This window comes from Pseudopodoces humilis, chromosome 17, assembly GCF_049639895.1.
Source record: "Pseudopodoces humilis isolate 2021_Gansu_Grassland_sample_001 chromosome 17, ASM4963989v1, whole genome shotgun sequence".
Lineage (NCBI taxonomy): Eukaryota > Metazoa > Chordata > Aves > Passeriformes > Paridae > Pseudopodoces > Pseudopodoces humilis.
In genome coordinates, this window is record NC_142216.1 from 8,151,240 (window position 1) to 8,178,586 (window position 27,347).

General features: G+C 40.7%; 1 protein-coding gene across 1 annotated transcript in view; it reads right to left on the reverse strand.

Annotated features, from left to right (window-relative positions):
- Positions 1–27,347, reverse strand: part of SPOCK1 (SPARC (osteonectin), cwcv and kazal like domains proteoglycan 1) — a 275,639-nt gene that overhangs the window by 5,196 nt on the left and 243,096 nt on the right. The window contains exons 7-10 of the mRNA XM_014253272.2: positions 13,203–13,319; positions 6,247–6,468; positions 5,572–5,634; positions 406–543 (exon numbers count right to left, since the gene is read on the reverse strand). Of these exons, the coding sequence (XP_014108747.1) occupies positions 406–543; positions 5,572–5,634; positions 6,247–6,468; positions 13,203–13,319 (540 nt within the window). The remainder of the gene's footprint in view (positions 1–405; positions 544–5,571; positions 5,635–6,246; positions 6,469–13,202; positions 13,320–27,347) is intronic.

Genomic DNA, 27,347 nt, shown 5'->3' on the forward strand with positions numbered 1-27,347 from the left:
TTTGGCTTGGTTGCTAATGTATACAATTTCACAATTTAGGCCTTCCCTTGTCTGGAAAGGCATTATAGATGAATTTCCAGTAGATGTGCATTCCAGAGTACACAGAACATTATATTTAATAACCACGCAGAGCAACCTCAGACCCTTAATTTTAATATCATTAACTGTACTTTCCAGGCTGGTAGCAAAAATATCTCAACAGTGGTTATTGCCTGCTAACTTGTGCTGCACCCCTGCTGTCCAAAGCACCCATGAGGGCCCCATGTGTAGAGGAAAACAGAGGAGCACTTTGAACCTGGTACTTGTGTGTTTCTCTTTTGTTATCATACTCGGTGGTACAACAATGGCAGGGCTTACAGCAGTGTTAATTCCCCTGCTGTCTGAGGAAAGCAGATCATTACTCACCACAGCTGACTGTGCCTTGCTTTCTGGAGCCAGCTATCTCATTCCCATACTTATCAACACACCAGCACTGTCCCGTGCTGCCATGGCACTGCGTGGCTTTGTAATAACCTTCCTCATTGCACCGGGGGATGAAAGCACCTGAATAAAATATAAGGTGTGCTCAGTAATGCAATCCTCTGCAGGAGCAAACACAGAGAGGGTATTATGAACTTAGCACTTATATACATGAAGATCTCGACTGTGTTGGCAAGGATATACATGTGATAATCTGGTGCCTGAAAGGAGGAAGAAATTATTTCTGGTTTACTCTTTTCAGACACCCTGGTCACAGTGTACAAATGTTTGTTCGCATCCAGCACACGGAGGAGGGTGTCACACAGTTCTAGAGAGAGGTTCAGTCTGTCCCTGAATGATTGATATTCCCACAGAGTCTTTTCACATTTAACTCCTGGCTCTAAACTTTTCTTTCCAACCGGATTATTACCCCAACTTCATTAGTTCTGCATTTCCCTCCATTTGCACTCCTTCAGTGTTTATCACATGAGTCTTTCCACAACACTGTAATTATTCCTGGAAGGTATCTGCCATCTGCTTGCTATTCATGCTAATCTCAGGAACATCCCCTGACTTACTGACAGTTCCCATGTATAGAAGAAGAAATAATGCACAGGCTTTACAGAGAGGGACAACAGGATTTGAATCAGTAAGTCTTTGGATTTGAAGCCCAAATTTTGTCTCACAATAAAACAAATATATTTCAGCCTTGTAGAGTGTGGTTCACTCTGGCTTCTGCAGAGAGGGAAACTCTCAGGAGAAACCTATATCATTATTGCCACCATTTTCAGCAGATACAGCAAATGTACTTCAATATGAAAAGCCCTCTTGTCCTTGGAGATGAATTAGCTTTTCCCCACTGGAGGTCAGTACATTCATTTTTCCCTTCTTTGTCAATTGCTTCATTTTGAAACATGGCATAAACACACCCTTGCCCCCAAATATCTTGTCTCAAACGATTTTTGAGAAAGTGTTTTTCTCCTTTTCAAAGATACCAGTGATCTACTGGTGGTTCAGTGAGGTTTTTTAACTAGTTCCATGGGTAGCATCTATTCAGACAGCACATGTGTCAAAGGGGCCACTTCCACTACATTTCTCACAAGAAAAAATGAATGAGAAGGTGCTGCCCAAATGTCACCACATTTCCTGTATAAAAGACATAAAACTGGAAGTCAGTCAGTCTCATGCACACAGAGAGCAACACAAAATGAATCTGAATATCCACACTCATTGCTCTGCAGATCTTGTCTAGTGTTTGAGTCCTGCTAATACAGGTCTGCAAGATGAAAAGAGAAACCTTTGAACATCTGCAGAAATATTTGTTTATCAGATGAGTTTTGGAGACCACATTCATGAGTGAGAGTATTTTAAATAATGTCAAAGCATGATCTTATATCAGGTTTGCTAATAGGTACCACCATTATGTTCACGTACAAATGTAAGCATGCTAGCAACTATCAAAGATTAATTTTCACTGTTTATAAGACAATAGTTTTAATAACAAATGTATGTATTTGCCTTGGCAGGTAAGTTAATACTCAGTGTTCAAAACTTTATTTCAATATTGATTAGAAAAGATTTTTTTTTTCATATTTATGCTCATGTCCTGTCTCTGATAAGCACTCCAGGTGTTTATCAAACCATACACAACCTTGGGAAAAGTGGTTAGGTGCTGACTTGGAGCTAGTGTAAATCAGCATAGCTGTACCCATGCCACTAGAGCTGCCCTCTTATATCTGATGAGCATCTGGCTCCAGGGAAGGATCTCAGAGGCGTTACAGGGTGAGCAGAGAACAGCTTCTGCATTTTAAGCTGTCTCATACTTTCTCTTTTCCTAGGGCAATGCAACCTTTTCCTTCTTTAAAACAGGCCTTCTTGCATAGTTTCACTGTTTCTTGTAAGGCATGAAAATGTTCCATGTCACCTATAAAAGCTTTAAAAGATTTAAAAATAAATTATGGCCCAGGCTCACTGCCAACATAACTGTGTGTGGAATAGATTCACACTTTGGGTCACAGAGAAGAGTGGAAGGAACTTTTCCTTCTGCGTGGGAAATTCATGCCAATTTGTATGTAACACTGAAGCTTTAAATATTTAGCTATGCATACTAATGTCACAGTATTTCAACCATCAGAGGGGAGATACAGCATGTCCTCTCCAATGTGTCAGGTGCAGGTGATAATCTGGAGAGGATAGAGAGTTGCTGGGAACAAGTGTTGTACAATGCGATGATTCTCCCTGTGAATTGTACACAAATCAGCCTGTCTTCGTTAAAAATAAGCTGACTACAAGCTCTGCTATCCTGGAGCATGGCACCTAGACAGACCATTTGGGTTTGGCATCAGAGAATGTCTGGAGCTTTCCTCTCCATAGGTTCTTGCATAGGCAGTGCTTCCCCACAAACCTGGACACCACAAAATGTGAGTCACTCCCCACAAACTGCCTCAAGCTGCTGAATCCTGCCTCCCCATTGCCCTTTGTCCTGGGAAGGGTTTAGTTATTCCACACAAACTTGACCAGCACTGTTTCATCTGTATCCTCTTTATGGACTCAGACCTATGCCTCTTTTTTTGTAATATTATTTCCTTATCTACATAATACTCCCCTTCCTTAGAGAACAGGAGGAGAATAATTATATGCTAAAGATAGTGAAGCAAACAGGTAAAAGCCTGTCAGAATTAAGTGCTAGCCAGCACACAGATCCTGGTATTAGCTATTATATTAGCTGAATCCACAGGGTTGATACAGGAGAAAACAGTGATGGGAGCAGAAATTTATTACTTTAGTGATGTGGGAGAAGCATTATCAGGCTGCACAGTTGTATGTTCTAAAAGTGTAGTCTCTGCAGTTAATTGTACTCCAGATAAATCTGGTAGGAAAAGATGAATAGTGCTGTTTACTTTTTAATTCAGTCTCCTGGGACGCTAGACTTCATTTGAAAGCCTCCAAATTCAAATACCTAATGGCAATGTCTTTGAAGTACTTTGTTGCAACTGTCATGTGTTTTGAAAAATATATGGAGAAGGAAATATCAAAAGTCATCATTTTTATCAATGGATACAACTTAACAAAAACATTCTTCATGCTACTGCCCATGCTACTGTAAATGCTGTGCTCTCTTTGTCAGGGTCAGAGGAGGAAAAAGAATAATTAAAGATTAGTTTCTCTGAAAATATTAGTCTCTCCAACTTTAATGTTGCTACAAGTCATGTGTATGTTTGTGCTTCCATTTGAATGATTTTTCAGCCAGTGAAGAGAAAAGACAATGCTTTCTGCTGTACAAATAGCTCTGATATCAAATTAAAATCTTCCAGACAGGTGTCATTATGCAGGAAGACTTTCAGGGTCGGTGAAGCAAAGAGTTCCTCTTTATATTGTAATCTTCTAGCTTGTGGAACAACCTGTGCCTGACACCTTGATTTGTTGAGCTTCACCACTTTCATTCTTCTTCTATTTTTTTTTTTTTTTAATACAGTTGACTAGAAGTTATTTGTGCTAAGGGACCATCCTTACTGCTTTTACTTCGTCATTTTACTCCTGCTATTGTGATCAGATCCCAGTGACATGTGCTACAACCACCTGCATGTTGAACTACCTGCAACCCAGGCATCATTCTTCCTACACACCAGAATAAACTACTTATGTTTCAACCTAGATGACATTTATTGCACATAGAAAATAACAGCAAAGCATAAAATAAATATGGGATAGTCAAAGCTATCTATTAAGAACTGGGCTTCTTACTCTTTTAGGTGGCTTTGAAAATCATGACACCCATGAGACAGAGAACACTGTGACTTCCTTTGCCACAACATTCCCTTGAACACAAATGCAGAATATTTACTGAATGGAGCACACATACCCCAAGTGATCAATCCTCCCTTTGCTCCCACAGCTATGAACAGTAGGAGCTGTAACTCTGAAACGTCTTAATCTTCAAGTGAACTGGCTGTGAAAGGATAATGGATCTAAACCACAGTCCCTGTGGCCTTTAGGAATGTTTATTCTTAATTTAAACCAACGAATTTGGTTGGGATTGTTCATAAAGCACCTGAACCTTGAGTCCAAATGGCAGTGGCATCTGGGAATGGCAGGATTTGGCAGAGCTGAGCTGCTTGCAGGGTCTGCTGTTGAGTGTGCAGAACACCAAGCTGGAGTGTGGGGGGCACGGAGCAGCACTGCAGCAGAGCTGATGTGCACACCCTGTGCTGCAGCTGCTGATGCTGTGGGAACCTGACATGTTCTCCATGATGGGGCTGAGGTCAGCCACTCTCCTCAAGGGTGAAGTGCAGGGCTTGCTGTTAACGGGGGTTTTCATCTGCCCTGCTGCTCCTCAGGGGTGGGCTCTGTGTGCACAAATGTGCTGGGACACAAGCTTCAGTAGAACACCAGCACACAAACACCAGGCTACACATCACTGGGTGATTTTAGGGTAGGGAATTAGTCACCTGTTTTCAGTTCAGCAACCTGATTTTTTAGCAATTAATTGGGAAAATGCCAGATGGGGATTTATTTATCCTAATTTTAGATATCCATCAGAGCAATATAAGTCATGAATCAATTCAGGCTCCCAATAGGCATGAGGGAGAGGGACAGGCATGACCACATCTTACAGCATGAAGCACCCTGCAGGCTGCCTAAAATGAGATGATAAGAATTCCTATTTTCTTACACACAGAACATACTGAAATATTTTAAAGAATGAACCCCAAGGAAAGCCTGCATTGCACCATAACTGGAAGGGAATATGAATGAATTGGCTATGCACCTTCAGTCACCCTTCAAAAATGGGAGCCTTGAGTATCAAGCAGCGTCCCAGTACTTACTCTAACCTGTGAGGTGATCAAGGCAGTATTAAGCTCTACAGACAAGGCTTTGCATTTCTGGAGAGCTGTAAATTAGTTCTGAACCCGCTGCCACACTGACACCTGTTCTGTGTGTTGCTATCTCATTATTTGTTTAATTTCATAGTGTCAGGCCTACGCTCAGTGCTGCATATTCCTGACTCCAAACATTAGTCTCTAATTGAAAAACCATTACTGCATATAAAGTTACAATAATCACAGAAGCTTTAATTAGCTGAGTAAATGAATAGCAAGTAATCGAACTTACCCAACAGACTCTTCCCTCTACTTAGCTTTTGAATTCTATTCATTTCATTCTGGCAAGGAAGACCTAAAATATAATGTATAAGAATCAATTTCCAGATGGTATGGGACAGACTCTGTAATGACTGGCTTCACTGCTGACATGAAATGTAGGCTACTGTACACCTGGGACTGAGAGAAGCCCATATGCTGCTACTGTACGGCAAAACAAATTTATGTCATTAGCTCCACTAATTAAAAAAAAAAAAAAAAAAAAAAAGGCAACTCACTGTAGTTGAGAGTAGTGTTTGGGGGCCATTTTAATTGTTAAACCATCCTACCTCTCTTTTCACCAAACTGACATCATGCCAGCTCTCTGATTTATGACTTGCTAATTGGCAATTGACACAATTCTGTGTTAATAAAAGATAAATTCTTGAACTTTCTGTCTGTGATAGAGTTTATTTCTAGACTGTGTGCACTGACACTTACTACTTTGTTTGTTTTAATGATCAAGGCATGTTAATATAGTTCATCTGTGACATTAAACAAGGTTCCACAATGCCCTTCACACTGCTGCTGGGGAAAAGGGCTTTTTAACAGACCTGCCTGCCAATGACCAATCTCTACAGGCAGGCCCTGAAACACAAACAGGGAGAGCCAAACAGCTCCTCCTTGTATTGCAAATGGCACAGCTCACCGCCCGGCTTCTGGAAGCAATAGCACCACTCGTTGTTGGAAAGCTTCCCGTCTTTGAAGGAATCGCAGGAGTTGAAGAGTGGCTTGACACACGGCTCGTACTTATCCAGATAAATGGCACTGATCTCCGATGGATCCAGCAGCAGGTCATAGTTCATGTCAAGTTTGTTGAACATCCAGCCTAAGGAGTCCTTACAGATTGGTAGGATGCTGGTGTCAAATCCTGTAAGAAGACATACAAATATTCCCCAGCTGATCCCCGGCATGCCCCCAAAACAGGAACCACTGCTAAGGTGAAGCCTTGCCTGCTTTTCTTTTTTTTTGGCTGGACTCTGATCATTGAGCTGACTTGCCCAAAGCAGAACAAAATCCTAAGACTGAACTGACTGTGTAAAGCTTAAAGCCCAAGCACAGCTACAAACTAGAGAACTACTCACACTCTGTGGGAGCTGTGGGGTAGAGAGGGCTGAGATTCAGAACTGGTTTCTGGAATTCAAAGTCATTTTTACTCAAAAAATTCTTGCTTTTTTTTTTCAGTCCTCAGTCCAAGTGGGTTGGCCTGGTTCCAGGAAACTGAAATGTGATGAGAAAAGGCTGCATCCACCATATTTTCAAACTAGACTAAATCTGAATGAAATTTAAATCCTGTTTCCCAGACTCATTTCTAGTTGCCTGATCAAATTCTTTCCTGCTGTGCTCTCACCTTCTACCTCTCATCCCTGCTTTTCACTCTTCAAAGGCCTCTCTGTGTGGCTTTTGACAACAAACTGCTTTGATCTGGACTGTGAGCTGTCTGGGGGAGGCAGGGAGAGAGAAGAGGTGAAGTGTCTCTGTTTCTTACACCACTCTGAGGGAGGACACTGCTTCAGCTGGAGCTGCACAGAGCTGCCCATGCTCTTGTACGCTGCACCAGCACCACTCCTTCCTGCAGCTTCCAGGATTCTGCAGCAATACAAGATTCTGCTTTTCCAGCGCTTTGGAAACCATCACCATCATTCATTTTAATAGCACAGATTCTTCAAAGACTGCTGCAGCAGCAGTGGTTATCACAGAAAGCCCAAGTCATGCATATAGATCCCCACTGTGTATATGAGCTACACGTTCCAGTATCCTGCCATCTCCAGAAAAACAGTGGCATGGGGCACTATAAATCCACACTGCCATGGTATTTTTTCAATGCTTAGACTAAATTTCAAGTTATCTACAATGTAAGGAAGTGCATTTGTAATACAGAGATAATAATTCTGATAACAAGGGTATTGGTTTGAACCAGGACTCAGGAACATGAATCCATTGGTTGGGGATTTGCAGGGACAGAGGGCTCCTGGTACCCCGGGGCCTCTGGTGCTCACACTGCTCCAGCTGTGAGCAATAACCTGCCTGTGCACTGCTCACTCTGCTTTGGGCCATGTACAGAAGCCTGATAAGCTTTTTCCTTTGGCTGAAAGAGGTTAAGCTTAGCTTTATTTGCTGTACATGTCCCTTTCAGGATGCTGCTGTGTTGAAGTGAAAGCTGAGATGTTGCTGGAATCACGCTGACAGTTTGTCCAAGCTCTGCAGCCTACCTGCTATTTTAGACATTAATCCAAAGGAGAGCAGGGCTTTGTGCTGGAAGCTGTGTTTTTTGTATGCAGCTGTGGCTGAAGGTTGTCAGTGACACAGAGGGACAATCAGAAAGGTTAACTAATGGGAAAGTTTGTGTCACTCATAAAGCATTTTTCTCTAAGGAGGGAAGATGGTAACGCCATTTCCTCAGGGCTAGAGGCAACTCAGGCAGGGAAGAGAGAAATCATGCTGAACATTTCATCACATTTTTATGCTGTTATCTCCTGTAACATTATCTAATCATGTTTGAGCACAGTGAAAAAGAACAAGGCTGTGTTGAATAGATGTAGGGGGGAGCTGCTTGCCTTGCTGAAGCAATTAGAAATATTGACTTCAATTATTTAAGTCATTTGAAGCAGGCAAGCAGGATTTGGTCACTGTGCAATCTTTTGTCAAGTGAAAGGGTTTAGGATTCCTCACCTTTGCCTTTACAGAGCAACAGGAGCAGGGCACAGAGTCCTGCCCTGTGCAGGTGTATGGTGCCAGATTCCCCACCTCAGGGCAGGTTAAAGCAGTCAGGCAGGGATGGATAATTCAACTGCACGGTGGAGCTGGGACCAGCTCCAGCTATCCCAGTTTAACAGTTTTCAAGAGAAAAAATTAGTTTCCAGTGTCTGCTCTTCTTCTGCACAGATGCTCTCTGGCAATGGAGTTTACATGCCATGGTGGCACTCACTGCTGCAAAAGATGAGTAACTGCAGGTGTTGTATGATCAGTTGAGGACTGTATGTGTTGCTCAGCCCTGATGGGTCTCTAAAGCTCATCTTTTAACTGCTAGGGATCAATAGAGAGAGGAGGAGATCCTGGGATGACTTGCCCCCAACAGTGCCTGTAGATTATTTCTGAGCTTGTTTTCCTCCCTGCTGGGAAATCTCCACCTGTGTGTACAATGGGGATTGTACACACACCACCAGCCTGCCCTCAGCACGGGCTCAGCACCTGCCTGGGCAAATCACCAGTAGTGACTGCTGTGAGTACAAAGCTGCTCTGTGACACACCATCAGGGCTTGACGGGAGATACAGTTGGGAAAAGTCACTCGAGAAGACAGTTAATTACATTAGTTGGAGAGGTTTTGATTATAATTTCTTATAAACAAGGGAGTTGTTGTGGTCACTGTTGTGACCAGAGTTCCAGATTAGATTTATTAAAAGGGTGGTTTATTAAACATTTCTGGATTGCCAGACAATGTGGTCTGGAAGTCCTGAAATATTGGCATGGTAGGTGTGACAGAAAGTCATTAGCTAGACAGTTATTTTCAGTGGGTAGTTAATTCTTTAATTGTCCCCCAATACGTAGTTGAAGGTAAATAGTAGCTCCACTTGATATTGTCTCCTGCTAAAAGGTACTGCCCATAAATCACATTTTGCAACTTTGCATCTGCAGCCCAAATCCAACAGTTCTGGATGCTCTCAGCTCCCAGCACCAGGAGTGAAAGCCAAATGTGCCCTACGTGTGCAACACGGGCTCTGACTCACAGCATAACCAGGGCAGCTGATGGAAAATGGCTTTTGGAACTTGCTTACCTGCACTGGGAGGTCACTGCTCCCACCAGCCTGGTGGGGCCAAGTGACATTGAACAAATTAACTTCTTCTTATAGTCTTTTGATATACTTATCTATAAATATGATGCAATCTTCTGGATGAAATAAATTCTGTAAAAATTCAGTGCTTGGTTAACAGACTGGATTTCTAGCTTAACAGACTCAGAATAAGTAACCCCAGTGAGAACTTTTCTGCATCTTTCTGTTTATCAGTGCAGTGCTGCAGTGCCTTTGGTGAGAAGCATGAGAATGGTGCAGGCTCCACATCCCTCTTGATTCCTTGGCAGAGGCTGCCAACACACATGCCAGTTAATGTCAGCTGAGGTGGTGGCTGCTCTCATTTGGACACCTGCTCACAAGGACCTGGACTGAGACCATCAGGTTCCTCTTTCCAACTGACAGCTGTTCAGCATCCTGACAACTTTCATTCACTACAGAGCTGGAAGAAAATCAAGCTGGTGACCTATATGTTTAAGTCTCTCAACCCATTAACACATAAAATGCTCTACCTCCTCTGAATTAAAAGGGAATTAAATTTAAAAAAGTCTTTAGGTGACAATCCTTATTAAAAATAAACACACCTTCTGGCATGAAAAAATTATTTTCCCCCTTCAAGAGTTGACTTGCATGAGCCATTTTTATTTTATTAAAGTATACTACAATTAAATTAACAGGGGTATAATTAACCTAATTTCCCCCATTGCTTAAAATAAAAGAAGGAGGAGAAGAAATGTTCCCCAGAAAAAGTCTTTTATATTGCACAGATCTCTAGTATAAGAAAAACAACACCCACTCCAACCAAGGAGACTCTCTGGATACAATACAGGGATGTTATGAATTATCAGCAGGCTCAGGAGCAATTTCAATCTGATCTTGCTACCTAATTAGTTTTATTATTTCCCTATGTCAAAGCATGTCCCTGAGTTTCTTACATCATTTATTGAGGAGATTTTAATTGCACAAAGCCTTCAGAAGACAAAGTACCTGGCCCATGGTGCTTTGCTGGGATCAGAGAGCTCAGGGAAGGAAGGTTTGAAACCTAAACAACAATGGTCTCCTTCATCCTTTTCAAAGAATTACAAAGAAAACAAAAAGGGAGTGTACTTTTTTTCTTTACCTGGGGGTGAACATAGTACACTCACAATGCTTATTTACACTCACGCTAACATCATCAAAAATTAATGTAGCATAGAGTAATCTCTGCTAGAAGACCTTCTGCAGACAGCTGATGTGTCCGAGGCCTCGCAGTCATGGCATCCCACCATCTGCTCCTTTTACTGCCACAGGGGCACATCCAAAATGGATTACTTTGAGGATGTTCATGCGCTTTCAAACTCTGCAGGCACAACCAAAGCAGTTCAGTTTAATGAAGTGATGTGTGTGGTGAGGAGGGTAACACATGCAGAGCCGTATAAAAGGGCAATGTGTACATCAGAGTGTATTTCCATAGCTGTGCATGTCCTGTTTGCCAGGATCCACATACATTCTTTTCTACAGCTTGGGTATGTGAACTTTGCTTTGAATTCTGAGCTCTGTTTAAGGCGTCTTTCATTTTTAAAAATGTTTGAAGTTGGAGAGAGCTAAATACTGCTATCCTCACCCTGTGAGTATTTTCAGTGCCACCAGAGAGAATGTGAGCTGCAGAATTTGGCACATGCAGATTAATTCATGAATACTGCTGCAAAACTTCAGAAGGAAAAAACAAGCCCAACTTTTGTGGAATTCAAAAATGGCTTAGGCATCTAAACTCATAAAGTTTCTTTTTCTTTTCTTTTTTTTTAACTGATTTAGAAGAAAATAAGAGCATGTGCCAAACTAAGTCAACAGTCTAAAAATGAACATTGTTGAGATCAAGTGTTTAAGATCATCAGGCAGCCTTTCAAATAAAAGCTGCCAGGAATCAAACTAAACTAAAAAGAAATAACAGCTCCTCTGTGAATCAGAGCAAACATGGCAGAATTACCAGGAATGTTTTTCTCCCTGAAACTGCTTAAGCAAAAAAAAAAAAAAAACCCAAAAAAAAAAACCCAAACCAAAACCAAAAAAGACTCAACACCTTTAGGATTGTATTTGGTCTTTGGCCTCTGGCAAGGTCATCATGAGGATGTCACGAATCATCTGCATGAAAACATCCTTCTGACAATCTGATAAAATGAGATTTCCTGTGATTCTGGGTCAAAAGGACTTCAAACAAAGTTTAAAGCCTCTAAGGCTTTCTGTCATGGGGTTTGAAATGAATTCACATCTGGAAGCCATGATTAGCTGTACATCCAGTTGCTTTCTGCACTGTGGTTCAGATCCTCTGCATGAGAATATCTTTTTTTGGAGAACTGTTTCAGAAATAAGTAGGACATATGGTTTTAAAGATACTGACTTTGTTGTAAATACTATGCAAAATAAGGGACACATGAGAAAAGATCATTTACATAGAACATAACATGTTTCACCACAGAATTTTAAGATCTGTAGTGAAATTATTGAATGTGACAATAGTTTTGAGCAATATAGCCTGTGGTATATTGCCTCTTTAGGAAGAGGCAATCTGTTGCTCCTCCAGCTCAGATGTAGCACAAAAGAGGGAGGCTGTGGGGACCTGGACCAACAGAAAATGCCCACCCTGATGTGCTGGGTCTGCTCTAGTGCCCTTGCAGTCTCTGAGGTGTCTCTCCACAGGGACACCAGGTGAAAAGAGCCATAAAAGTGGCAGCTGACTGAACCCTTCAAATTCTGGGTTTGGACATTGGCTTTAGACAGCTCATCTCAGAGAATCAGTGAAGTGACAGTGAGGTACAGACCTAGATAAAACTTGTGCATCCTACTTTGCAGCCCAAGGGTCCACGTGTTTTGGGACATACTGTTTAAAAGAATTAATGAGTCCTTACAGAAAGTGAATTTGCATCTGCTTTCTGGTGAGCATGACCTCTTTTAATGCTGTTATCTGAATCTTTCCCCTCCCTGGTGGCTAAATGACATCAAAATCAGTCATGTTGGCTTAACCTACAGAGAGTAGATGTCCTCTAGACTGTTCATTTTCTTCCTTTCTTAAAAAAAAATGCATCAAAGGAGGCAAAGATGGTGTTATTAAATACCTTGCACAGAATGGGCTCCAGCTTTCTCAGCCATTTAACTCTTCTAGCTCCATGGCTCACATGTGGATCTTTTAATTATTCTCTCCCTTATATAAACTGTTAGCAGGAAATTTTAAAGTAAAATCTAGGTGAGTTTTTTCCAATATTGGCATAATGTTCCACATGCCTGTATGACATATTTTCATCTTATGCCCCTGACATTGTGTCAGAAAATGCTTGGCCATAAAACTGCTGGTTAAGCAGAGACCAGAGTCCAATCCCAATAAATTATCTGGATGCAGCTGCACTGAATTGGAGGGTGAGGGAATTTAACTGTACAGACACAAACTACACCATATTAATTAACCCCAGCACCTGAGAAAAGTCCCTGAGCAGTTTCAGTTCCTGACCATTGCTCTGAGTTTAAAGCAGTGTTTAAAGTAAACACACACCTCACACAGTGGTGATCTCCATGGCCTTCAGACATTTATTTGCCTGAGTAACTTGTGAAGGTCTCTCTAACTGCCAGTTTTTAGAGCAGTTTGGGCCAAAGAGAGGACAGAAGCACTGCAGCTCCTTCAGAAAATTATTTATTTGCAGGATCAGGTCTCAGGTACCTGCTTATTCACTGGCACCTGCCTGACGGGATGTTGCAGCACCAACAGCTGTGCTCAGTTCAATGCTCCCAGGTTGGGAAGCTCCTACAACACCCAAATGTTCAATGGGAAAGGGGTTTTCTTACTGCCTTGTGCCGTCTCCGAGCTCGTGGGCTTGATGACACGATTCGCATCCTCGTGAAGGGCACCGAACCAGTCTTTTAGCCTCGAAGCCAGATTCCTCAGCTCTTTGTCTGTGCAAGCTAGGAAAGAACAAAGCACCATACTGAGTCAGGAGCACCAGGGAAAAACCTCTCCCCAGAGGGTCCATTAGAAAAATTGTGTTTATGGTTGTAAAGTTCTCGTCATTAAGAGCTCTGAAGGAAAAAGAGAAGGTCAGGGAGAAGGATGCAAGATAAAAAGAAAATGTAAGTCGTTATGAATTATAAGTTGTACTCAAGTACTTCCTTGGAAGCTGACACGATTGGTGATGGAAGAAGTGCCACGCAGAGCTCCCTGCCAGTTGGCAATTAGAGCTATGTGACTATTTAACTTAAATGTTTTCACCTTTTAGGATTTCAGAGAAAAATATCAGTCAAACAGATGGGGAGGAGGGACACTGTTGCCTAGACATGCTACTTGAAAAAGATGCTAGGGATAACTTATAACATTTGGCTTAGTATAAGGCTATTATCACCATAATAGAAAATATATATACTTATTTATACTCAGAAAAAATTGTTATGTTGGTCTGGTTTTACTGCAAGTGAGACTCTAACACCACTGAAGGCTGTCAATTCCATTTTGTTATCTAAGTAAAACATTTATTTTCTTACAAATTTTACTGGGAAGTATCTAATTTTCCCAAAAATTTCTGCCAAGAGATTAATGTCCAGGTGAAGCAATTATTTTTAAGGAAGAAAGCTACATTAGCCACAAGTTTCTGTCAAAAAAATTTCTTATTTCTGTATCATGTTTAGTGCTTAAAATTCACATGTTCAGGCAATTTTATTATTCCTGCTGTGCACTCATTCTACATTTTAAATGACATTTCTTGAAATACAGAGCAAGATTTTATGCCATAGAGGCAGACATCGTTCACAGTCACAATAAGTTTTCTCCATCTCACTGCACATTATAATATTCCTCCTTCCACCTTACTGAAGAACAATTGAGTCCCACAGTTCTCCCAAGTTAAACTCACTGCTCCAGTGACAAGAAACTTGCTGATATGTCATGGCTCTTCTGAGGATTTGTTTGTTCTCACTCTTTAGTTTGGGATGGGAATAACTTTGAAGTTAGAAATTATAGCCTTTTCTAAATTCAAGAGGGGAGAAAAATAAAGATTTTCCCATTTTTTTTTCTGTAACACAAGAGTTTGATAAATTTTCTTATGCAAGGTAAAAATATGATCCCTCTAAAGCTGAGTCCAGCTAAGGAAAAATCAGGTCTTGAACAAAAATCCCATCAGTGTAAAATAAATGGAAGACAATGAAGTACTAATTTAAACTGGCCTACCTTGCTGAAAAAGCTTACCACTTCATTTTCTCACTTGAATTAACATTACATTTTACTCATGGTAAACTATCTTATCTTTCCAAGTTGGGTTAATAAAAAAAAAAGGATTAATTTGTCCAAGAAATGAGTAATTTTAAATAAATAGTTTTATTCTGCAAACCTGATACTTAATTAAATAATTAAATACTTATTAAATAAACCTTGTGGCACATGTCACCTTTAGCAGGCCAAGGCTGGAACTATGGATTACAAACATCCATTCCTGTGCTTTCCTGACCCCTCATTGTGCCTTCTGGGCAGTCTGAGCTTCACGGACAGTCAAGGGCCAGGAAAAAGAAGTAATAATAAAGAAAATACCTTCTAGAGCCATTTTCCTGATTAAGATTTGTTTATTCCCAAACACAAAGCCAACCCCAGACACCACAGCAACCCAAAGTAAGCCAAGGGACACTGGATTTGCTTGCAAACTCACCCTGTATGGAGGGCAGGAACAAGGAGCACACTCAGCTCCTCTCCCAGCCTCAGCAGCCTGCAGGGTGCACTCCCCTGGGCCAGATAAAGTCTCTAAACTGAATCTCACAAAGTGGTCATTTGGTGTAAACTGCACTGACTGGGGTAATTGGAATCCATGCTTTTAAACTGCAATACAAACCAGGACTGAATGCATAGCATAGGTGGGACAGAAGCAATCAATTAATGGTAAACAGAAGTAATTAATGGTACATCAGACTTGAAACAACTGCTCTCTATAACTGAGCCAATCAAACATGTCAGAGTCTGTAAAATGCCATTTGTAATGAAGCTGTTACAGTTTTTCCATGTCTGTGACTTCAGCCATGTCGAGAAATAAGCTTTTTTTGAGGGCAGTGTTTAAGAGTGGACCCTGGGTGAATTTATTCCTCTTGTTTTTGCTTACCACAAACCCTGCAGATTTCCTTCGGAATTTGATCTGAGGCATGACTGACAGTAAGCCCAGAACTGGAGTTTTCTGCATTCTGGATAGTTTTTCTGTGAATAACTGAGATATTCCTTAAGTATGCTGCTTAAGGATGATTCCACAGTGAGTATGATGCTGAGGTTCTCCCATAGGACTGCAGTCTTTCTTCACTAGAATAAATGCTGTTTCATGAGTCAAACAGGAGCCAACTTTGCTATTAATATGGAGTGAATAATAAATTTCTGAACAAGACTTCAAAACTTTAATGCAAAGTTCAGTTAAATTTCAAGTACTTAATGCCCTCAATTTTACTTTCTCCTGCACATTAAAATAGAGGAAGTATCCTTTTATTTTACATTTCTTGTATTAAATTTTATTTTAATGCTACTTTATTTTAATGCTACTATACCTGTTATAAATATCCTGCCTTTCTACCCAATGGAACTGCATTCCATTTTTATTTATTTCATTTGAACTATATCAGAGGCATATAATCATTCTGAAATTGTTTAGTTTGGAGCACATTTGGGACACTTCAAAGTGGATTGACATTCAGGGGGCAGGAGTTTCATACAAACAAAGTCATTGCTCTGGCATCCAGGAACCACAGCACTCAGTGTTTTATTTCAGGTGGTAGGGCCCATTAGTTATATATCAAACAATTAGAAAGCATAGCTCTGAGAAGCCCCTCATCTGAGATCCTTATATATAAATTGACATTAGTAGAAGTTATAAAGCATTTTTAAGAACCCTCCTCATGAAAAATGCAGTGCAAATGTACCTCTTCACTATTAATAGAAGTTTCAAGTCACATTTCTCAGATGAGAAGAACAGGGCTGTAGGAGGAATGGATGTGATAATGGGTCTCTTGCTATTTGAAGATTTATAAGGAGAGAACACCGGGGTTGCAAACAATATGGATATTGACATGGCTTGAAGCACTGATTTAAAAATCCAGGCTGAAGAGAATCACCAAGGGACGAATCTCTCCATAGCCCCTCTCTCACAACTGAAATCCATCCAGTCAACTGTCAACAACCATTTAAAGCTCTGGTGCTGTGAAACAGACCCAAGTGCAAACATATGTAAATAGGCATTTTCACTGGAGTGTATCTTCTCAGAGATAAGGGACCCTGGCTTCAATTCATTTCCTCACCTTTTAAAGAGAAAACAACCCTCACTTCTTTACCCTTGCTATTTTATTGATGTCAGCAAAGGTTCTGCTTTAGCAGCCATCTGATATCAGATCCTCCTGTAACGTTAAATATGGATCCTTCCCTGCTGATGGCTTTGATGATCTGCTCACAGCCCATGTTCCCCCAAGAGCAGCAGGCTGGCTAACACCCAGCTCCCCAGGCTGACCCCAGAGCACTGTCCCTGTGTCTGAGGTGGCTGTGGGACCTCGAGCAGGGGCACAATCTGTCCCTTCTCTGATTCTCAGCAATGAGAATGCAAAGGGAGGATGTGAGAGCTGCTGGACCCAACAACATCCTCAGATCTGCATCTGCTGATGTGACAAATTATCCTGCAGAAGTGATTTATTAACAAGCACCTTAAGTGCAGATTTATTCCCAAGGGTGAAGCACTTGGTCCAACAGTTATTTATTCCTCACAAACTGAAAGCACTATTGCTAAATACCTATTTTCACCAAGCAGAAAGCATTAACCTGACCTAATGGAAAGCCATTAGTATGCTGTAAAGGCTCAAGCTTTTATGGGCCTGCTTTTGTTATGGACTTTTGCAGCTCTATGGATACTAATCTATATACATTGGTGGTGAAAATTAGCAGTATAATATTTAATTTCACCCTTTCAGATAGGGGCTTTCAATAGTACTTAGTGATAGAAATCAACATGAAAACTGAACTTACCTGTAGATGTATAAGATTAAATCAATACAGAATCACATCCAATTTTTACTCCAGCCTAGCAAAGCAAAATTGAAAAATCTCCATCCACTAACAAAATAAAAACCCCAAGCCTCACAACTCGTATTGCAATGAGTTCTAAACAAAACTTAATACTTAGGAAGCACATTCCTGCAGGACCATATTAGTGTCTCACTGCTGGAATATTCTGGCACTGTGTGGCAAACAAGAAGTCCATATTTTCCAGGAGCAAGTTGCAGTGATATGTAACTGTTCATATAATACACTATTTCCCAACAAGTAAACTATGCAACTAGATTCCCAGAATGTGTACAAAATGTTTTGTGTCATTTGACTTCTCGGGCATCTGTCCATTCCCTCTCACTCCTACTGATCTTATTCTAATAATAATTCTTAAAAATAGTATGCCATTCCTAGCAATTACATGTGGAGAGAATGGTTCTTTGGGTTCATATTATTGTTATATAATACTAACTAGTCTCTTAGGTAGAGATTGAGGAGCCCTGAATGCCAAAGGGATGCACACTGAGAGATGGAACAGCTTCAACTGTTTCTGTACTGTAGAAGGAAAGAAACTGCAAATGCAGAGAAATAACAAAAAGAAAAAAAAATGTTGGAGCTTTAAAAAATACATATTTAGTTACTGAGGTTAGTGTTCTCCTCATGCAAATTAAATCTTCAGCTTAGGGACACGCCACTGCTTTTTAATAACCTGCTTAAGGATGCAAATGTGCTGCCATGGACCAGAATCTATAGGTTGTGGTTGAGGTGACCAGCCACAAAATGTAAATAAGAAGCAGAAACCTTTGCAAGAGAGCCCATGGACAAAGATGCTTTTTATTCCCTTGTTGTTGAGCAACAAGAGGTAGTGGATTTATTATTGGAATCCAGCCCTGCCTGCTGCCTGGCTCACAAGCAGAAACCAGCTCTGCTGGTAGCACATGTGATTGGTAACAAACTGTCCAGTCATTTGTCCTGTGAGCCTGGAGGACAAGTCCATTTAGTTCTGATTAAAATGTGATATAGCACACACCTAAATTACATTGCCCAATACTAATCTATTCCTCCAGTTAGAAGCAGGACAGGCATTATTTCAGCAATTCAGAAGGGAAAAAGCCCTAATTTTTCTATTTTTGGAGACTAACTCAACAAAATTATATGTTAAAACGTATTTTAAAACAATGTGGCAACACTTCTTAAAAAGGTTTGACATAAATGTACCTTAGCATGGAGATTGACAGGAGGTATTTTGTTCCAAGTACTAATTTTTATATTATCTTTGTATTTTGCATGCTTTATAAAAAGAAAATGCAGCAATTTTAACCATACTTTCTCTGACAAACATCATTATGTTTTCTTGTAGGTAAGTCACCATCTTATTTCACCCTGCTGTAATTGTGGCCACATGTGTGTGGGCTATTAAAACAGGCAGTTAAAAAAATTGTAGCATCTTTCAGGCTAAGGGGGTGGGTCTGCTCCCAGAAATGCAGAACAGTGCTCTAAACACTGCTCCTGCAAGAGCTGGTTTGAAAGTAAGCATCAAGATAAATTCAGAGCCATGCTAACCTTCCAATCCAACTCCATACAGATGCATATAAACATACACACATCTGTGTGACTTGTAGAAGACTCCCAAATGTTTTATATGTGATATTTTGGTGATTCAACTGGTGATAATTGTCTTCAAAATATTTCACTGTTCGTGGTTGGAAAGAGTAATGCTCTAATTTGCTCTTTTCATTGAGGCCTCAGGCAACTTCTTATAACAATAAAAAATGAAGTATTATGCCAATAACTTTATGAAGTAGGAAGGAATGGATTGTTTGCTTTTACTATAAGGAAAGGCAGTGCATTCCAAACATGCCTTGCAATCAATGAACAGCTCACATGTAAAATCGCTGTAGTCACCAACACTTCATGACAAAGCTCTATGTGGATATATTTGTCTCACTGCATTTTTGGATCTCACCAGCTATTCTTCCACAGGGTTGACACCTATGCTGATAACCACCTCTGATCCTTCTGTCACTTGTTTTGCCTTGTCTTATATATACAGCAGCAGATGCCAAGATCCTGCAGTTCAGACTTTGAGATCATTACAGGAGCACCTGAGTATTGGGAAGATGAAATAGGCTTTGATCTGAAGCTTCTTTAAAATGGCACATTTAAAACACAAAGCTCAGCTAGAACTGTGCGAACGAAGATCGAAGATCGAGAGCTACAAAGCTCCCTCACTAGTGCTGGAGGCAAAGTGTACATCTGCTTTCCTGGTACTTACTGCTACTTTCTTTTGTGCTCACATTAATTGTGGAAACCCTGGAAAGTCCATCTTTGCCAGGTGATTAAGAAGCCTGGAGTTTTATTTTAAATACATCCAAACTATAATGATGGTGGGGGACTGTCAGAGCCAAGCAGGAAGCTTGTGGAAGTAATGTCCCTTGTGACATTCTGGCCATGTCAGGTACTAATTAAAATGTTATCTCCTGCATGCCTCTTAGCCTCCCAAAATTCATTTGCCAGCTCACTTTAATGCCCTCATTTAATTCTATCATAACACCTGAAAGGTGGAATAGAGTTACATCAATTTAAAATTAAAGCAGAGCAAATAAAAATGTCTGACTGAGTGGACTTTTCCAGCAGTTCATGCAGCACTTTGGATAAAAAAAGGCTTTATAGAGTCATCATCTCCCTTCTTGCCTTCCTTCTTCCCTCCCTCTCTGTTTTTTACACTCTGCTCTGAACAGATGTCCCCAGCAGATCTCAGAGAAGTGACTCCAGTAGGCTTTAGCTGTGGCCTGTCCAGCACTGGCCAATCATTACAAAAGGGCTGAGCTCTTACAAAAACTGAGCACTGCCCTGAGTTTAATGCAGTGTTTAAAGTAAACACACAGCTCACAGCTCATGGAGGTTTTCACAGATACTCGACTTTGCTGCTGACAGCTCAGCAGATATTGCACTCTAAGGCATTGGGAATAACAAATAAGCAAAACTGGAAGAATAATTAAGAGTAGAAACAAAACTCACTGTGGTTAAAATGAAGGAATTGTGGGACAGTTGTTTTTAGACAAACAGTTTGGGCTACCATAGTGTGTATATTTGGCCTTTAGATGGAATTGTTTCCTACAGACCCTCCAAAGCCCCAGCTGAAAATGTTAGAGACAACCTGCTGAACTTCACACCCAGGAGGTTGTTTTGCTCCGCTTGCTGAACAAAGAGAAATTTTAGATTCTGATCTTCAGTAAAAATGTTCTGAGTTGGAGTAGATGAAAATAACTTGAGCTGGTGATGTTAAGGGCAGCTGCTACTTTCCATAAAGAAAATGGCCATGAGTTGGAAAAAGCAAAATTCAGGAAATAAAATTAGTAATTTGACAGTATTTGAGAAGAAATGGGCAGATCTATTTGTGTTCAATTGGAGCGGAAAAGCAACAGCCAAGAATAAAAATGAAAAGATTATATATAGGGGAAAAAAGTGAAAACACAGGGTGATTTCACAGAATGTCTATGTTGAAGCATTCAACAGAATACTTCAAAAAGAAGTTGAAAATATTACTATATATTAAATGAGCTATAAGAGACCTCTAATTTTTACAGCTCCTTGTGCAATCACAGATAGACCTAAACTGAATTAGGAGAAACCCCAATGGCAGTAGGTACTTTTGGAAAAGTGTCATAGTAAAAAGAGATACTCATTATTATTTGATACTATTTTTTAAAAATACCTTAAGGTGGTTCATAGGATAAAACTACTTTTACACAATTCTGTTCTTCTGACACTACTCCATCTCTTTCACTTTGTTCAAATCTAAAATTAAGGAGCTCACAGTTGGTAATTGGGGTTTTTTGTTTGCTTTAATGTGAAAAGTTATTTTTATGGGCAGCAAGATCCAAATCCCAGTGTGTGCTGGATATGCTTGTTTTGGAGGTAATGTTTGGGCTCTCCACCTTCACAGTGGTGGTCATTACTCTACCTGAAGAAAAGAACTGCAAAATATTGTATAGAAAGAGCAAAAGCACAACTGACTCACTGTGCAGCCCGAGTGGATCCAGCACAGGGCATTTCCAGAGTGACAGTGAGCACTAGGACTGATCTGCTTTCTCACAGGAAAAAAATCCCACCCCACATTCTTCCCAGAATCCCTGCCAGGACATCGATACTGCCTAAAACCTGCAGGGGGACCCAGGAATTGACTGCAAAGACTCCTTCTTCCAGGAACTAGTGCTCTATCAAACTGAAAAAAAGGGGAAACAATTGAGTAGATTCACTTAATTTTTACTGGAGCCCACCATCCTTATTCTCTTCCTGAGGGACCCTTGATAAGTGACAGATAAATCCAATTTGCCCGTGCTTGAGCAGGATGGAGAGAGATACTCGTGAGTCAGCATATGCCAGAAGAAGCTGGTTTTCCCCCTCATTAACTTTTTTGCACATCAGCTGATTTTTACTTTATACTAAGTATATCCCTGTGCTTATTTTCTCTGTTCCCTACAGAATGTCATCACATCTGATACCACCAGGGCTTCATTAATGTAAAATGTTGTCTTGTGGTGAATTATTCTTAAATGAGAAAACACAGACAACCCTAGAAGAGAAAATGAGGAGTTGGACAGCATGTGGCTAGGAGCATTTGAAGGTGTCCCATAGGAATTCCTCCAGCAAATTGCTGGGAAACCTGATTGAAATTCAATAAGAAAGTGCAAATAAGACAACATAGCTCCCCTGTGGATTGCAAAGATTTCCTGACAGGAAATCAGAACTATCTATGCACTAGTGCACCTTGCAAAGGCAGAAATGCACAAATACCACGAGGAAATGCAGCATTCAGGGCAGCACGGACAACCCAGTGGAGCAGGAATCGCCGTGAGGAAATACAATAGTCCCAAATATTGAGAATCAAATTTGCAAGGATTTATGATCTGACCAGGATTTTACTGGAGCCATTTGTACACCAGAGCAGTGCCATTAACAGGAGCGAAGAGCAATTGGTATGTGAGCAAACACACTTATCTGGGATGGTTCATCAACGCTCAAGTGTGTCCCATTAACAAAGGCATTAGAATGCACTTCTCATTATGTGCACAAGAAAGTGCATCACAAGCAGGGCTTTGGCTTCTGGGCAGACAGCTCTGTGTGGTGTGAGCAGAGGGACTGTGGAAACTCCCCAAAGGACAGGAGCCCAGCCGGGGGTGAAATGAATGAGCACCTCCTCCCTTACAGAACCTCAGCTTGCAAACTTGCCTGAATCTACCCTGCCTAAGTGGTGGAGTGGCTCAATTTTGGTGCTTTTGGCTGAGGGGGTCACTGACACCGTTCTGGCCTCTGTTTCTGGACCAAAGAGATGGAGTGCTGCTAAAACACCAACCAAACATCTCCAGGATTAAAAAGAGGATAACTAAGATGAGCTGAGTGTCAGAGAAAGCTGTAGGTAAAAAAGGCTCAAAATACTCACTGTCATTTGCCTACTGTAACATGTATTAATTACCTCATGTAGCTACAAAAGTTCATTTAACAGAGTAAAGAAAAATATGAGATGGGCTTACTAATGAGCACCTGGCACTCAGAAGTTGTGAGAATCAATAACTTCAAAAAAGTATGGAATGTAGCAGCAAAGATCTCCTACTAATGCATGTTTTGAAGAATCATTTAAAGAAATGTCAATTCTTTTCTCAGCTCTTGATGTGCATTTGTATATTTGTAGTCTTTCAGATGCAGGATTGAGTTTTGTGTATTCAAGGATATGGTTTACTGAAAATGTCCCAATTTTTAAAAATATTTGCACTATTAAAATACTTAACATCCAAAATAATAGAAAAGCAGCGAGTGAGATCAAAACCATCCTGTGGCATTACGAAAACCATAAGCTGTGCACTTCTGAAAAATATAAAAATGGTTTGTATGAAAGGAATTTGTAAAAAAAAAGACAGATTTGGAACTGTGGCTGAGAAAGCTTTGAAAGTAGCCAGGCTGACAGGGTGTATTGTAGGGCAGTTGTAAGCCTTTGCTGATGCAATTATTATCATCTCCCCAAAGCACAGGCAAATCTGTGAGCAAACAAAAAACAAGGAATAGGAGAAAAGGCTGCCTGGAAAAGGAGACCCCCCCCCCCCTTTCCCAGGCCTTGATGCTGACTTGCTGATGCCATAAGCCTAAGTGAAAATAATCTAAATCTAATTTAAAATTTGGTTACTCTGAAGAAAATTCCTAGATTGTACCTGCTGAAAGAATGGGTGAGGAAAGAAAAATGTTCTGGGAGGGGGCAGCAGCAGGGATCTGAATGGAGATCTGGGCTGGTTCTTCCAGCCCCATCCCCTGCCAGGCCACAGAAGTGCTCTTCAGAGTAATTATTTAATCAGAGTGGCTGTGGATCAATGTTCACAAAGTGTTTGCAATTGGAAAATTTTGTAAAAGGTCCAGGCAGGCATCCTGGAGGACTGAGGATTTGGAATGCAGGATAAGGCTGTACACTGTGCAAACATCAGCAGCTTTCCAGTGGTAACTCTGAAACTGGGAGCTCACAGGCTTTGCAAGTTTCTCTGCACAGAGCTCTCCATAGGAATTAATCCTTTAGTGAAAATAGCATTTTGCTTAGATTTTTTATTTTTCAGACTGCCCAGTTCAAATCCCAGATTTCACTACGTGTAGACCATACTACTGAAATTAGACTATGGGCCTGCATCTGATTTTCCAAGGTTCTGAATTTACATGTGTAGCTGAAAGTTCCAGGTGTCACACATTGAAAGAATTTTAGAATATATTATTTAGTCTTCCTCCAATAGTTGCCTTATTCCTTCTAGATTTCCTAGTCCTTTGGTGGTCCTTAAGGATGCAGGGATATCATTTTACATTCCATACCTCTCAATTTTTTTATTTTTAATTCACTATAGAGCTGGAGTGTACTTCTCCCATTTTGCCAGAACTTCCTGGACATTGAAGTATCTGCAGCTGACAGGACTTTAGTGCACCATTTACTGTCCCTGTCACAGTCAGGAAAAGCAGTCATCCTGTAACAGCAACCAAGTCTCATCATTTCATTCTGAGCTAATAACCACAGGCTGTTCTATGTATGCCTCGGTGCTAAGGATCAAAAATAATTCCCTACTACACTTGCTATGACTGATCATAGAAATACACTTCCAACGTTAAGAAAATCTTGGAGAAGTCACTGGGATTTTTTTCCTTCCTGAAGTCTTCCCTGACAGCAATAGGAGACTGGATTTAAGTATCTGTGCACCAACAGGTGGAGGGGACACACATTTACTCTTGTTCACAGACTCAGAGAGCTGCCTCCATGCAAGTAATAATGCAAGAAGATCTTCCTCCTTCAATTGTAAAGGCAGGCAGTAAAAGAGAAAAAATCACCCTTGGATTCACACCTTCTGTCTGTAGAAAGCACTGCTGAAAGCCCAATTATTTTGATGGATACAGAAGAAAGCCAAAAAAATAAGGACTTAGGTAAATTACAATGGAAGAACTCAATGTATATCTAAAAGTATCTCAGGATTTTGCAGTAAAGAATGCTTTCAAAGGAAATGGTAATCTTTCTGCATTGAAAGCTTTGGATCTTACCATCTTTACTTCAAATTATATTAGTACTGAGCATCATTACAGGAATGTGCTCTTTGAAGCATGTGTACTCTATTTTCCTTCTATTCATCATAAATACTCTCTCTGTGAAAGCACACTCTGCCACTGTGCACACATTTTTCTTTCTAAGATTTAATTCATTTCGTAAAGAAACATCATGCAAAAATCAATCTTGCCAGTACAAGTTCACAAGGCCTGATTCATTTAACAGATGATTTATTGACAACTGTGAGATAGAAAATAATGGAATGTTGTTACTAAGAGCAACATTACACTTTCCCAACAGTGTGTATAGAGATGGTACACACAGAAGATGTTAATGCTCCTTCATGGACAAGTGATACATTGCAAGAAAGAAGAGAGCTTGCCATGGCTCATGGCTGACTTCCAGCTTCTATTCCAGCTCCCCCTGTGCACTCCCACCTAACGTTACTGCATAAATCCTGACCTTTGCTGTTGGTTTGATTTAAAAGCAATAGTTTGTGGAAAGAGAGATAAGAAAGCAAGTGTCCTGTCACATAACCTTCTTCAGAGAAAATGTGGAAGTTCCACCAAAATTGCATACGAAGAAGCAGATCACAACTGAGTGTGGTACTTGATGGTTTGATACTTAATCTGGAAAGTACTTGTCTAAGTAGTGTCACACACAGGGATTAAAGACTTCCTTTTCTCTTTCCTTCTTGTCCCTTTTCCACACAGTGCCGAAGAAAACAGAGTTTGCAGTTCTCCAGGCTGAATACACCTTGGATTTCTTAATATGGTGTATAGATCCTTTTTATTTTCTACTAAAGAAGTCATGGGAAAAAGAACCAATTCCCTGCACCACCCCTTTACCTATATATTCCACAAGTGTGGTGGGATCCTGCACTGTCTCATAAAAATAAAGAAGATTTCCCCCGAGCTGTCTTATGCTCTCATATTCATCATGACTCGAGTGATCGAATATGACCTTCAGCAGGATAACTGCTTTGCTGTCCCCAAATCAGGTGTTAAATCATCCAAATTTCAGTTCAACAGCTCTTGTAAAACAGTCCAAGCCCTAATGTCAGGTGCTCATGGCTCCTGATTCAAAATACCTGCACACACCCTGGGCAGAGAGCATCTGGTCCTGGGCACAGAAACAGCTTTGACATCTTGCTTGCTCCTGAGGACTGAGGAGCTGGGGCTGAGCTGGCAGAAAAATACCCTGTGTGCTCCAGATCTCATGGCCTGAGTCCTCATGGGGAACTCAGCAAAAAGACCATTTAACTCCTAGAAAGCAGCAATGAAACATCCCTGTGCTGCATTAGAAAGCAAGCAGTTCTGAGCACAGCTTGTCCCACCAGGTTGGTCCCTCGGAGATCTGACCCTTTGCCAGACTTCTAAATCCCAGCACTGTGTTGCTGAGAAGTTGATTTCTCTTTAAGTAACCCATCATGCTCAATGCTAGACAAGCATAGGAAACAACTTCTCATGCATGAAAGACTCTATGCTTTTTGGAAAAAGTGAAAAAGTAAAGTAAATCCTTAATCCTTCTTTCTGAAAAATAGCAGGAAAAGAAATTACTCCTACAGAATTCTAAAGTGCAAAAAGTGAGGAATGTTTGGCATGCTTCATTAAACAGACAAAAATAGAAGACATTTTGAAAACACAGAGTTGAATACATCCACAGAAAAAAAAAACAAAACAGAAGGAAAGATTAAAATCTGCTCCAAGAAAGATAACTTAAACCCCAAATGATACATTCCCTCTCTAGTAATCAGTCTGCAAATAGGATGAATTAACTGAGACCCTCAAAATCTCTGTAACAGAAACTCAGGAAAACCTGATTAATTCAACTGTACTATATTGCACTGTCAAAATTATAAAGTGAAAATGTTACCTCAGCCTACAAGGCCTCTTTACTGTGTAACAGAATTCAGCTGTAATGAAAAAAAAACCTCAAGCACCCACATTTCATGAAAACAAGTCTATGTATTGTCAGAGGAATGGTGAGTGGGAAACCCAGGAGACAGGAACTCAGGCACTGGTGTATTTACAGCCAACACGCACAAGGTAGCAGCACAAAACATCAGTCTAAAGGATTTCTTGAAGATACCACAGAGGTGGAGGTGACGAGGACACAGCTCTAAGTGAGCAGGGAACACAACTTGTGGCAATTAAGTGTTTAATGGGTAGGAAGTTCAGTGCTGGGGTAGCCTGTGCCAACCTCTCTTGCTGGCTGGCTAAAGCCAGCAAAAGCCCAATAAAAGAACAGACCCTTTCTGGACTTCCTTTAGGTGAGAGATGTGAAATATGACCCGACATCAGGGCACAATGAGAGCAGGGAGCAGAGGAGGTTTGGCAGGGTCATGGAGGGAAACTTTACCTCTGACAGTGTCTCA